We start from the raw sequence: 13,183 nt of genomic DNA on the forward strand, positions 1-13,183 counted from the left end.
ATAATGACTGAAGGCTCATAGAAAACCTTACCTTCCTTGTCACCTGCTGTATTACCTGAAGTTTCTGTCTTCCGTTCTCCGCTCATTGCTGGCCGCGTGTCCAGCCTTAGGTCACCTGCTGTATTACCTGAAGCCTCTGTCTTCCGTTCTCCGCCCGGTGCTGGCCGCGTGTCCAGCCTCAGGTCACCTGCTGTATTACCTGAAGTCTCTGTCTTCCGTTCTCCGCTCATTGCTGGCCGCGTGTCCAGCCTTAGGTCACCTGCTGTATTACCTGAAGCCTCTGTCTTCCGTTCTCCGCCCGGTGCTGGCCGCGTGTCCAGCCTCAGGGAGTCCACAGGTGTATCAGAAGTGACGTGTGTACAGCAGGCAGGTGCGAAGAGAAAGTGATGACGTCCAAAGCTGACCAGTAGATCTCCCTCACTGTCCACGGTCAGCACCTGACCCACCTTGCCCGCTGTCTGTTTACAAGGCAATCTTTTAAAAATATAATAAAACTCACACGGAAAACAAAAAATGACTATTATGCTCTACCTGCAGTGATGCATCAATAAAAGAATCAAATTCACATTTAAAGCGTCTCACTGGCCTTAACTAATCGTCAATACTGGTAGTGTTCTAGAGAAGGAAGTGTCAATACTGGTAGTGTTCTAGAGAAGGAAGCGTAAAATGAAGAGATGAGTAGATCGATACAAAAAAAGCTTCGAGGAATTCAACAACAATCTCGCCAATTCCTTTTTTTCTCAAGACTTTGACAGAGGCCTAAGGCTAGTAAAACGCGAAACGTCAACGAACAGACGATGTTCGTGAAATAGCTATGCCTTGGTCGTATTGGCTGTGGTATACTCCTGTTCCTTGAAGGTGAGGCAAGCTTAGCTACATGGAACTCGTCGGGAATTGCCATTGGAGAGAAATAGTCGCTTGAAAGGGGGAACAGAAAAAAGAGTTATTCAACACAGGCAAACTAATCACCTTCTCCATTCCCTCCTTCCAGCCCACACGACAGTTGACTGCTTTCAGTTCCTGTTGGTCCTCTTTCAGTCGTACTTTGTCTCCTGCCTTCAACACTTGGACCTGTTTGGCATTAACAACAAGAACAAGGTAATCAGTCAACTTTTAGAATGAATAAATATCATTTGGAAGAATGTTATAAATAAGACTCTTGATAATTGAAACGTTCAATAAACACATATATGGAAACAGATACGTAAACAAATGAATACGTAACGAAATGAAGGCGGAACTCTCGATGTAACATCCAACATGTCTACATTTCATCCTTACTATGTAGACGTGCGTGACGCGATGCAGATACAGCTAAGGTGGAAACATCACGAAGGACGCCGCTCTCAACACAAAACTGAACACTCAGACTGAACGGCAACTCGTTTACCACCGACTGAAGTGATTACCTCCCTTTCGCTGTCACTCTCGCTTTTTGAAGTTGGTGTCCCTACTTCGGTGACAGCACATGTTGTTTCGGCGTCATCGCTGTGGGATCGTGCACTGGAAATGCTGAGGCTTGAAACGCCTTCAGTGCTGATTCTCGATTCCTTTGGAGTTGATTCGATGCTCGCAGACAAGCATTCAGTGAGGTGTGATGCATGCTCCCCGCTCGGGCCGGAACTTGGGACTTCTTCCCTGTCGTCTGCTGTTGGCGGTGAATCTGAATTTCGTGGTTCTGTGTCGACTGCAGCGGACAGGCTTTGGACTTGATCTGTGTCTGAAACAACATTTGAACATGGATAGCTCTATATTTATCCCAGCGAAGCTGGAGGTATCCCGTGAACGCTATACTGTAATCGATTTGAGAAATGTGCACACCGAATAATACATGATAAAGAAGGATTCGTTGTGCCCGGCTACGTGCTACAGTTGGAGATGGAAGTTCACCAAAAATGGGGACCATACTAACAAAAATACGGTGGGTAAAATAGGCGCCCCCATTTTTTCAGCAAACGCCACCCCATGCCGCTTTGGACGGGTAGAAATTCCGTAGTTTCCAAGTCTATGGATAAAGCTCGCGTAAGAAGAATACGTCACGGTCGAAAGTCTTTGACGTCAATTAATGCATCATGACGTCATGCCTCCCTGTAGTCTTTCTCTCTCGCGCAGTGTGTGTGTTTGTGTTCATTTTGTGCACATGTGTTAGTGTTAGTGCATGAGTCTGTACTCGTATGTGTGTGGTGTGTGTGTATTTGTGTGTGTGTGTGTGTGTGTGTGAGTGTGTGTGCGCACGCGTGCATGAGTCTGTACTCGTGTGTGTGTAAGTGTGTGTGTGGGCATAAGTGTATGTGTGTGCGTGTATGTGTGTTTGTTTGTAAAGGTGTGCATGTCCGTCTGTCCATATGTGCGTATGGGTGTGTGTTTTGTGTGTATGAAGTTTTTTGTTAGAGAGTGAGTGCGTGTGAGTGAGTGTGTGTGTGTGTGTGTGACTTGGTGTGTGTGTGTGTGTGTGTGTGTTTGAGAGAGAGAGAGAGTGTGTGTGTGTGTGTGTGAATGTGTGTGTGCATGAGTTTGTGTGTATGTTTGTGTGTGTATGAGTGTGTATATGTGTTTGTTTGTAAAGGTGTGTGTGTCCGACTGTCTATGTGCGTATTTGTTTGTTTGTTTGCTCAACGCCCAGCCGACCACAAAGGGCCATATCAGGGCGGTGCTGCTTTGACATATAACGTGCGCCACACACAAGACAGAAGTCGCAGCACAGGCTTCATGTCTCACCCAGTCACATTATTCTGACACCGGACCAACCAGTCCTAGCACTAACCCCATAATGCCAGACGCCAGGCGGAGCAGCCACTAGATTGCCAATTTTAAAGTCTTAGGTATGACCCGGCCGGGGTTCGAACCCACGACCTCCCGATCACGGGGCGGACGCCTTACCACTAGGCCAACCGTGCCGGTCTATGTGCGTATAAGTGTGTGTTATGTGTGTATGAGATTTGTGTCAGTCAATGTGTGTGTATGAGTGTGTGTGCGTGCGTACGTACAGTGTGTGTGGGGGTTTGTTTGTTTGTTTGCTCAACGCCCAGCCGACCACGAAGGGCCATATCAGGGCGGTGCTGCTTTGACATATAACGTGCGCCACACACAAGACAGAAGTCGCAGCACAGGCTTCATGCCTCACCCAGTCACATTATTCTGACACCGGACCAACCGGAGTGTGTGTGTGTGTGTGTGAATGTGTGTGTGCATGAGTTTGTGTGTATGTTTGTGTGTGTATGAGTGTGTATATATGTGTTTGTTTGTAAAGGTGTGTGTGTGTCCGTCTGTCTATGTGCGTATTTGTTTGTTTGTTTCCATAACTATCACAAGGGCGGTGCTGCTTTGAGATATAACGTGCGCCACACAAAAGGCAGAAGTCGCAGCACAGGCTTCATGTCTCTCCCAGTCACATTATTCTGACACCGGACCAACCAGTCCTAGCATGCACTAACCCCATAATGCCAGCCGCCAGGGGTAGCACCCACTAGATTGCCAATTTTGAAGTCTTAGGTATGACCCGGCCTGGGTTCTAACCCACGACCTCCCGATCACGGGGCGGACGCCTTACCACTAGGCCAACCGTGTATGTGCGTATGTGTGTGTATGAGATTTGTGTGAGTCAATGTGTGTGTGTGTGTGTGTGTCTGTGGGTGTGTGCGTGCATACATGCGTGCGTATGTACATGTGTGTGTGTGTGTGTGTGTTTGTGTGTGTGTGTGTCTGTTTGTATAAGAGAGAAAGAGAGAGAGAAAGAGAGAGAGAGAGAGAGAGAGAGAGAGAGTGGGTGGGTTGGTTTGTGTTTGTGCGTGTGCGTAAGTGTATGTGTGTGTGTATGTGTGTTTGTTTGTAAAGGTGTGTATGTCCGTCTGTCTATATGTGCGTATGGGTGTGTGTTTTGTGTGTACAGTGAAGTGTGTGTGAGAGAGTGAGTGAGTGCGTGTGAGTGAGTGTGTACGTGTGTACGTGTGTAACTTAGGTGTGTGTGTGTGTGTGTGTGTGTGTGTGTGTGTGTGTGTGTGTGTTCGTGTGTGTGTGTGTGTTTGAGAGAGAGAGAGAGAGAGAGAGAGAGAGAGAGAGAGAGAGAGAGAGAGAGAGAGAGAGAGAGAGAGAGAGAGAGAGGGGGGGTTTGTCTTTCGCTGGGGTATGCAGTGCCTTGGCGTTGCACATCTACTTAATTTATTCATTTATGTATTTATTCATGTATTCATTCATTCATGTATTCATTCATTCATTCATTCATTTCTTTATTTATTTATTCATTCATTTATTTAGTGCTAAGTATGCACTTCAGGGCCGGACCTCGAGAACCCCTCCCCCTCCCCCGGCCGCCTGGTGTACCTCGTTGGAGACACTTTGGTTTCCAGGCACGAGGATAAACCCAAAAGTTACCACTGAAATGTCAAATGTTCTCGCCGGCAAAGCCCCCATTAGGGCGTCGCCCTGTTTCCCACATCCATTAAATGTCCGATTGCTTTGGCACGTTGGATGTTTTCTGTCACAATATTTTCTTTCTTCTGTTTTTTATGCGGCCAGGACATTTTGACTGATATAGATTTTGAATCCAAGCCCAACGGCCAGATTGTCCTTTGAGGGCAGCAACAACTCTGATTGTAAAGCATTTAGGGTCAGTTCCTCCGCATTATCAACTCACCCAGCACAGGCAGATGATCCCGGTAGTAGTAAGGCCCCTCCTCCTCCTCCGCACACGTCACATCCACGTAACCATAGAAACCGTGACGGTAAGTCTTGACATCACCACCCGGCCATTCCACTCTCACCAAGTTGCGAACCGAGTCCGGCGATGCGTTTTCGTAACCTTTGACCTCGCCCTCCGACCCTTGACCTCCGTCCTGGTCACCCCACTGCCAGTCCTTGCCCCTGGTGACCTTTGACCCCGGGAAAAGTCCGAGGGAGCGATTCTTGACGCTCGTCTTTCTCTTTGAAATGAATTGTCTGTTTCAAGAAATAAACGGATGTCTGTTAATGAAGGAAAAGATTGGAAACCTGGACAAAACAGAGTGAGAGAGAGAGAGAGAGAGAGAGAGAGAGAAAGAGAGTGAGAGAGAGAGAGTGAGAGAGAGAGAATGAGAGAGAGAGAGAGAGTGAGAGAGAGAGAGAGAGAGAGAGAGAGAGAGAGAGAGAGAGAGAGAGAGAGAGAGAACTCAGAACTCAGAAACTCAGAAATTTTATTGTAAACCACACTGTTGTGTTTGTACAAGGGGGGAGTAGAGTTTCCATTCAATGTATACTCTCTCACAAACAAGTAAGAACAAGTGCATAATACAGTGCTAAGGGTTGGAACATAGCGATCGAAAATCATTTACACACATTCATTTTAGCCTAGCAGTTGCTGTCGATGCCTGAATGCATAAAATGTATACCGGGAGAGTGCCCACAACCTACTTTTGTTTTGTGTTAGTAGTATCTGCATTGACGAGTTTTCTAGTTGACCGATTTCAAAGACATTTCCCAGGTAAGTTTCTCTTATATCAGAGTATACTGGACACTTAAAAAGAAAGTGGTGCTCGTTTTCGTGAGGGTATCTGCAAAGTGGGCAAACATGGGAACCGTTTGCAGAATATCTCTGTTTGTTGCACATCAAGGGTGAAACCCCAAGTCTGAGTTTTGTGAACACTTTTTGAATATATGGATTGTCTATTTGGTCAAGGTACTTTTCTCTTCCAAAGTCAGGTTTAAACAATTTGTATGTGTCATACCTCTCACTGTCTTCTAGCTTACTATGCCAGTTCTGGGTAAAGCAGTCTTTTAGGCGTTGTTGAAAAGCCTTGATAAAGTGTTTTTCGTTGCCGACATAGCCGTACGTCCACACATGTCCAAACCCATTTTCACATAGGAGGTTTCTGACCCTAGCGGACCAATTGTCTGTTCCTCTGTCTGCCATGTTCCTCATCATCACATGGGCCATTTTTACATATCTTGTGTTGGGGAGGCGATTTAGCCGCAACCAATATTTGACGCATCTGGTAGCAGCGAGGACTGATAGGGGAAATCTACCGAGTTCTCCGTATACCATGCAGTTGGGACTTTGGGGGGAAACACCTATTATCCGTTTGCATGCGAACATGTGTACCTTTTCAATGTTAGAGCAATCAAAACAACCCCACAGAGAGAGAGAGAGAGAGAGAGAGAGAGAGAGAGAGAGAGGGAGAGAGAGAGAGAGTGAGAGAGAGAGTGAGAGAGAGTGAGAGACAGACCGACAGAAAGAGAGAGAGAGAGATAGAGAGAGTGAGAGAGAGAGAGAGAGAGAGAGAGAGAGAGAGAGAGAGAGAAAGAGAGATCAAATCAAATCAAATCAAATTTTATTTTACGAGGGTTGTGGCATAAGCAATATAAACGAGCTTCTTTTCAACCAGCCCTCGCCCAGAGAGAGACTATTCTTATCTTAAATACATAAATATAAAAATAAATATACAAACGTAAAACAGTAAAAAAAAAAATTTTTAAAAAAGAAAATAAAAAAAAGGCAGAAAAACTATTCACATGGCTATATACACGTTGTAGGCAATACTTACATTCTTGCGAGAGAGAGAGTGAGAGAGAGAGAGAGAGAGAGAGAGAGAGAGAGAGAGAGAGAGAGGGAGAGAGAGTGAGAGAGAGAGAGAGTGAGAGAGAGAGAGAGAGTGAGAGAGAGAAAGAGTGAGAGAGAGAGAGTGAGAGAGAGAGAGAGAGTGAGAGAGAGAGAGAGGGGTGAGAGAGAGACAGAGAGAGAGAGAGAGACAGAGAGAGAGAGAGAGAGAGAGAGGGGGGGGGGTTTAAGGCACAGTATAGTCTTACAATCTGACCTTAGAAACTACGAACTTGGTAATCGAGTGAGACAGACAGACAGTCCAAGTTTTTTTCCAAAGGTAAAAGAGAAAGAAGTTTTAAGCATCAATTTTGCAGTGAAGGTAGACTACTGACGCTCCAAAATCAGGATTCGAAAAAAGGAAAGGTTAGTTATGGAATGTTTACTAATGAACAACTCGATTTGTCCTTAGTTGAAGTTTCATTCGGTTTTTTATGATTAAACGTTCGCTAACCTACCCTTTTTGTTTGTTTTTGTTTACTATTGTTCAGATTTAAGTTGAAAAATATTTGCCAGAAGCCCACTTTCCGTTGTCAAAGTTGTTACCTCAGACCAGTGAACGAGACATTGTACCAGCGCAAACAGAGCGTGCTTCTTCTCCTTCTTCAGCGTTCCACAATTGTCTGGTTACGTGTGAGCTCGTTTTGCCCATTCGGGTTCCCCAAACTATACTCTGAGACCATAGTCAGCTCACTCCGCTTTCGTTGAGTAGGCATGCTGGGTATTTTCGTGTTCCCTTAACCCACCGAACTCTGGCATGGATTACAGGATATTTTCCGTGCGCACTTGGTCTTGTGCTTGCGTGTAAACACGAAGGGGGTTAAGTCACTAGCAGGTCTGCACATAAGTTTCTTTCTTTTCTTTATTTGGTGTTTAACGTCGTTTTCAACCACGAAGGTTATATCGCGACGAGGGAAAGGGGGGAGATGGGATAGGGGAAAGGGGGGAGATGGGATAGAGCCACTTGTTAAGTGTTTCTTGTTCACAAAAGCACTAATCAAAAAATTGCTCCAGGGGCTTGCAACGTAGTACAATATATGACCTTACTGGGAGAATGCAAGTTTCCAGTACAAAGGACTAAACATTTCTTACATACTGCTTGACTAAAATCTTTACAAACATTGACTATATTCTATACAAGAACCACTCAACAAGGGTAAAAAGTGAAGAATTTTATGGGTGAGAAAAGGAAAGTAAAAGGACTTTGGGGAGGCAGAAATAGAGAAGAAACAAGAAAAAGATCCTAATTAGGTTCACGGCATCGAGAGTGATGCGACCTTCTCTCAGAAGTTAGTAGAGAAGGCTCCCCCATCCACCACCCGGGGGACGCGCCTCTACGCCAATTAGGGGGCGCGAGGGCACATAAGTTGACCTGGGAGATCGAAAAAATCTCCACTCTTAACCCACCAGGTGCCGGCAGCGACCGGGATTCGAACTCACGACCTCCCGATTAGGAGGCCGACGTCTTACCACCACGCCACTGCGCCCGCGCGTACTTAATGTGTACACATGATTTCAGCAACAATTAATGTGTTGACTGCGCCTGGGTTTTACAGTTAGGTGCTGGCGCTTACCCTTTAGATTCCGGTGTATCGATACGCACAAACTGATGACGTAGGTCGTGTCGGTCGTCGCTGTAGCAGAGAGGGCAGAGGTCACATCCGGTACAGTCTCGGCAACGCCACAACATTCCCCAGATGTCGCTCTCTCCGCAGTCACTGCAGCGCGTGTCTGGATGGCGCACACCTGAAGGATTATGTTGATCATAATGTTGCTCTTCTCAATGTCAGTATCTCCTTTCATCGGACAAATAATATGGCAAGGCTTTATTCTTTTTTTCTTCTTTTTCTCCTAAAGAGAGAGAGAGAGAGAGAGAGAGAGAGAGAGAGAGAGAGAGAGAGAGAGAGAGAGAGAGAGAGAGAGAGAGAGAGAGAGAGAGAGAGAGAGAGAGAGAGAGAGAGAGAGAGAGAGAGAGAGAGAGAGAGAGAGAGAGAGAGAGAGAGAGAGAAGATTTATTCTGCAGACATAGTTGCGAACATAGTCGCTGAAGCTCGCATTTTTCATGATCCGCTAACTTCGACCATTATTTTTGATAGTCACTGAGACTCGGCATGTAACCTCTAAGTATCTGGTTGTTGTTTATAAACAGTTAACTATTAGTATTAATGCCTGTATTGTATGATGAATTGAATTCGATGTTTTAATGTGTATTGGGTTTAAAAGTCCTAATGTATTATTATAATACAGTATGCCTGTTGTTAGTTGTTTAATTTGTTGCCCCACAGTCTGTGTTACATCTTCGTTCTGTTTTAGAACTGTACGCTTTTATGTAAGTTCTGTTTTATTGTCAGACTTTTTATGTGTAACTATGTGTCTATTACTTATCTTATGTATTTTTATCTTTTTAAAAACATGATTTTTAAAAAAAAAATTTTAATGCTTGTATGTTATTTCCTACAAGGAAACTCTTTATATGTAAAATGTTGAATTTTAATGTCTAATGTAAAGCGCCATGAGACTGCCATTTGGCGGTGAACAGCGCTATAAAAGAATGTTTTATTATTAGTATTAGTAGACTGTATGTGTTAGTTACTGTGATACCAAATTGTCTTACCCATGTATGTATGATGCTATGCGCCAGTGATGTATGAATGCTATTTATTTTTGTTTTTATCACACAGCAAGCTGCTTTCCTCGTGTATTTTTTATGTTCATTCATGTATTGTACACTTGGCAATAAATTATCTATCTATCTATCTATCTATCTACAGTTGCTGTGAGCTACCTTGGCCAAACTGTACGGGTAGCGTAACGAAAGATAACACAATCTGTGTGCTTCTTGTTTTTCCCGGAAAGCTGTTCTACCAGTCCATTGGATACACACTCTGTCCTTCTACCAGTCCATTGGATACACACTCTGTCCTTCTACCAGTCCATTGGATACACACTCTGTCCTTCTACCAGTCCATTGGATACACACTCTGTCCTTCTACCAGTCCATTGGATACACACTCTGTCCTTCTACCAGTCCATTGGATACACACTCTGTCCTTCTACCAGTCCATTGGATACACACTCACCGATCTGTGCCGTGTCCAAGACCCTGAGTGCACATCTCCCATCATGCCCTGCGCTGCACGTGCTTTCCTGTCCCATGTCCCACAACACGCGCATCGTATGGTCGCCTAGCAACTCGATGACAGTGCCCACGTGACCTTCTCCTCCGTCTGTGTCCCCGCCCCTCCAGTCTGGTCCCCGTAACACACGGAGCCCCAGCAGTGACATGGTGAAGTGTCCTGTGGTATCAAATGTCACGTGTTCAGTACCCGTCACGTGTAGAATTATGCAGGTAAAGCATTAATTGCCTTTCACGCAGCTGGGACGTTTAATATGTAGCCACTATTCTCATTTTGAAAAAGCTATATTGTCGATTGGAATAAAAGGCATTACGTCATTTAGCATATTTATGAAGGAGGATTGTAGTTTAGCCTATATTGTTCACACTCTCCTTTTCGGCTTTGTTTTTGTTTTCATCATTATTTTGTTCAACTTTTACTCGAACTCGAAAAATTAGTACTTTTAACGCAGCATGTCCTACTGGTCTCATTTAAGGATTCCATGCGATACTTCAATCATTTTCTGCAAACTTGGACTCTTGTGCAGGAAAAGGCCTGCAAAAATGCTGAACATTTTTTTTTTTTTTTTTTTTTTTTAATGTTTTTTAGGATCGATATTGTGTTTACCTTTAAAGCCGTTGGTCTAGTATGTGATATAATGGGAACACACTGCCGTGGCCATTGACTGTTAAAAGTGACATTCTACAGACAGCTATTACGTATTAGGGGTTCTTGAATTTGACTGGAAGACCTTGTCAGCAAGGCCACTACGTCAGCACAAAGCTTGCAGAAAATAGTGCAAGTATCGCAGGAGTTTCACTGTGTTCTACTAAACCAGTATAATAAGGGTGTGATAGTAAGTTTGTCTGAGTATAAAGAGGTGCAAATACATGCACGCAAATAAAGAATATTCTGGACGCGAGTATGCACATCTATTGTTTAATCATTTCTGGATCGTGTTTCTTCTCGACTCGCTTTTATCCGCGGTGTTAAAAAAAACTGATATCTCAGTATAGGCTTTGCCTTTATGCTGGTGTTACTCGTCTTACGCTTTTCAGAGATGTACTTTATTATTACTCATCATCACACATTGCTGCATTGGACTTCCTGCCTGGTCAATTAAATACACACAAGACGCACCGTAACAATAGCGCTAATGGTCCGTCAGTATCAAGTTTATCGTTAAGTAGCCTACTAGTTAGCTCCTTTGGTCCTTTAATCACTGTGTTGTAGCAATGTGTGTGACTTGATGGGGTGTGACGAGAACAAGGAATATATAATCAGCAAAATGAAATATGTATCGACTGGACACTCAGTGGATTTCCCCTCTTGCCTTGTGACGTCACAGGCCGACTATAACTCATAGTTAGGCGGCAGGCTGAGACTAAAATATAGTGCATGGTTGTGTGCGTTCAATCGTAAAAACAGCAACCAGAAATCTAACAAAATTGGATTGATACAACGGTTTTTGTTTTGTTTTGTTTTTTAACCAAAATATGACATTTGACACAGATCTGCCGTGTGCTGACAAAACCGAGTAAGTCCATTTTTTTCAAAAATGATATTTGTTGTTCATCAAAGCTTAGAAATTAAGGCGCACCTTAAGTGTAAATTGTGACTTTGTGAAATAAATAGATAAGGAGATATAAAAAAGTAAGTCCACACCTTAAAAACTGTTTAAAGTACATCTGTCATGTGCTGACAAAACCGAGTAAGTCCATTTTTTCCCAAAAATGATATCTTTTTGTTCATCAAAACTAAGAAATCACGAAGCAGCCTGTGTGTAAATTTTGACTTTGTAAAATAAATAGATAAGGAGATATAGAAAAGTAAGTCCACAACTTCAAACATTTCTCAAAAAAAATTACATGTCAATTTGCTGGTAAAACCAAGTAAGTCCATCCACCAATCACAAGAACCTTTATGACGCTATAACCAATCAGAATGCAATGTTTTTGCCAGTATGACGTCAAAGTCAATCCGAATATTCTTGCGGCATTTTACTTGTTAGTAGGGGTGCTAGTTTTGGTGCAAGCGAGAGAGAGAGAGAGAGAGAGAGAGAGAGAGAGAGAGAGAGAGAGAGAGAGAGAGAGAGAGAGAGAGAGAGAGAGAACGAGAGAGACTAAACAGGGAGAGAGTGAGAGAGGGGAAAGAAATCAGGTCCGAGGGGGGGGGGGATGGAGGGAGAGAGAGAAATAAAGAGGAATTAGGGAGGGAGGAAGAGAGTAAGAGGGAGAGAGATAGCGAGAGAGGTAGGGAGGGATAGAAAGAGAGATGGAGGGAGGAAAAGAGAGCGATGGGGAGGGATAGAGGGAAGGAGAGAGAGAGAGACAAGGATCGTCAGGAGAATTATATAGAGATAGAGAAGAAAAATGTTTAAAATAAAACGTCATAAGGTGACGTCATTATGTCTTGCCTTATCGAAAGAGGTCATTTGTGTGTTCTAAACTTTAAATGACGTCATTTGTAAGTTCTAAACTTAAAATGACGTATTTTCTGTATGGGTCGTCTGACAAGAATTTTAAAACTATCATAAAAGGAAAATTGGGAACCCCTTGGACTTACTTGGTTTTGTCAAAACATTCATGCACACTTAAAAAGTTGTTTTTGGTTGTGGACTTACTTGTTCATATCTGCTTATCTAAGCACTCTAAAAAGTAGAAATTAGCACACAAGATGCGCATTGATTTCTTCTTTTTGATGAACAAAAAATATCATTTTGAAAAAAAAATGACTTACCAAAGCGGAAGGTCGTGGGTTCGAATCCCGGCCGCACCTGACGGGTAATTAAGGTGAAGATTTTTCCGATATCCCAGGTCAACTTACGTGCAGGCCTGCTGGTGCCTTATCACCCTTCGTGCGTACACGCAAGCACAAGACCAAGTGCGCACGGAAAAGATCGTGCAGTCCAAAGCAGAGTTCGGTGGGTTATAGAAACACGAAAATACCCAGCATGCTTTCACCGAAAACGGCGTATGGCTGCCTAAATGGTTTTGTAAAAACGGTCATCCACGTACAAATCCACTCGCGCAAAAGCACACGTGTACGTGGGAGCTTCAGCCCACGAACGCAAAAGAAGAAGAAGAAGAACGCCTTCACAAAAATTGCGTCCTCGCTGTTAAAACCCGTCAATCGAGACAGTGAATGTTTCCGTACCATGTCCACACGGCACCTGCATTGCTTAAAGCCATATGTACTCGATGACTATACACGCTAATTGCTTTACCAACAGCTGGAGACATGCTAAATTAAGTTCCCTGCAAAATATTGTGGTCTAGGACCCCTTCAATGTTGAGATATGTTAATTTTCATTTTGATCTGGATCGTCCTATTTATAGATTTGCCAACAGAGGTAGCGTTGACGCAAGGGAAATAACTCCGCGTCTTTGTTTACATCCAAAGTTTTTGAGACTCTAAAACAAGCTGTAATGCATGTATATGGTCCGCGCATGGCGACATATCGTCATTACATGGTCTTATGGTGCGTTTGACATCGATT

The 13,183-nt window shown here is 43.8% G+C and overlaps 1 protein-coding gene across 4 annotated transcripts in view; it reads right to left on the minus strand.

The window, feature by feature from the left end:
• LOC138954807 (E3 ubiquitin-protein ligase MIB2-like) overlaps nt 1-13,183 on the minus strand; it is a 44,099-nt gene that overhangs the window by 28,128 nt on the left and 2,788 nt on the right. The window contains exons 2-7 of one of the 4 annotated variants that reach the window (XM_070326575.1): nt 9,649-9,864; nt 8,143-8,314; nt 4,634-4,935; nt 1,410-1,720; nt 970-1,071; nt 56-458 (exon numbers count right to left, since the gene is read on the minus strand). In XM_070326575.1, the coding sequence (XP_070182676.1) occupies nt 56-458; nt 970-1,071; nt 1,410-1,720; nt 4,634-4,935; nt 8,143-8,314; nt 9,649-9,853 (1,495 nt within the window). In that variant the 5' untranslated portion in view covers nt 9,854-9,864. Of the gene's footprint in view, nt 1-31; nt 459-969; nt 1,072-1,409; nt 1,721-4,633; nt 4,936-8,142; nt 8,315-9,648; nt 9,865-13,183 lie in introns of all 4 variants that reach the window. The other 3 variants (XM_070326574.1, XM_070326577.1, XM_070326576.1) reach the window with 3 other exon arrangements.

The sequence above is a fragment of the Littorina saxatilis genome, unplaced genomic scaffold, assembly GCF_037325665.1.
Source record: "Littorina saxatilis isolate snail1 unplaced genomic scaffold, US_GU_Lsax_2.0 scaffold_553, whole genome shotgun sequence".
NCBI classification, from domain to species: domain Eukaryota; kingdom Metazoa; phylum Mollusca; class Gastropoda; order Littorinimorpha; family Littorinidae; genus Littorina; species Littorina saxatilis.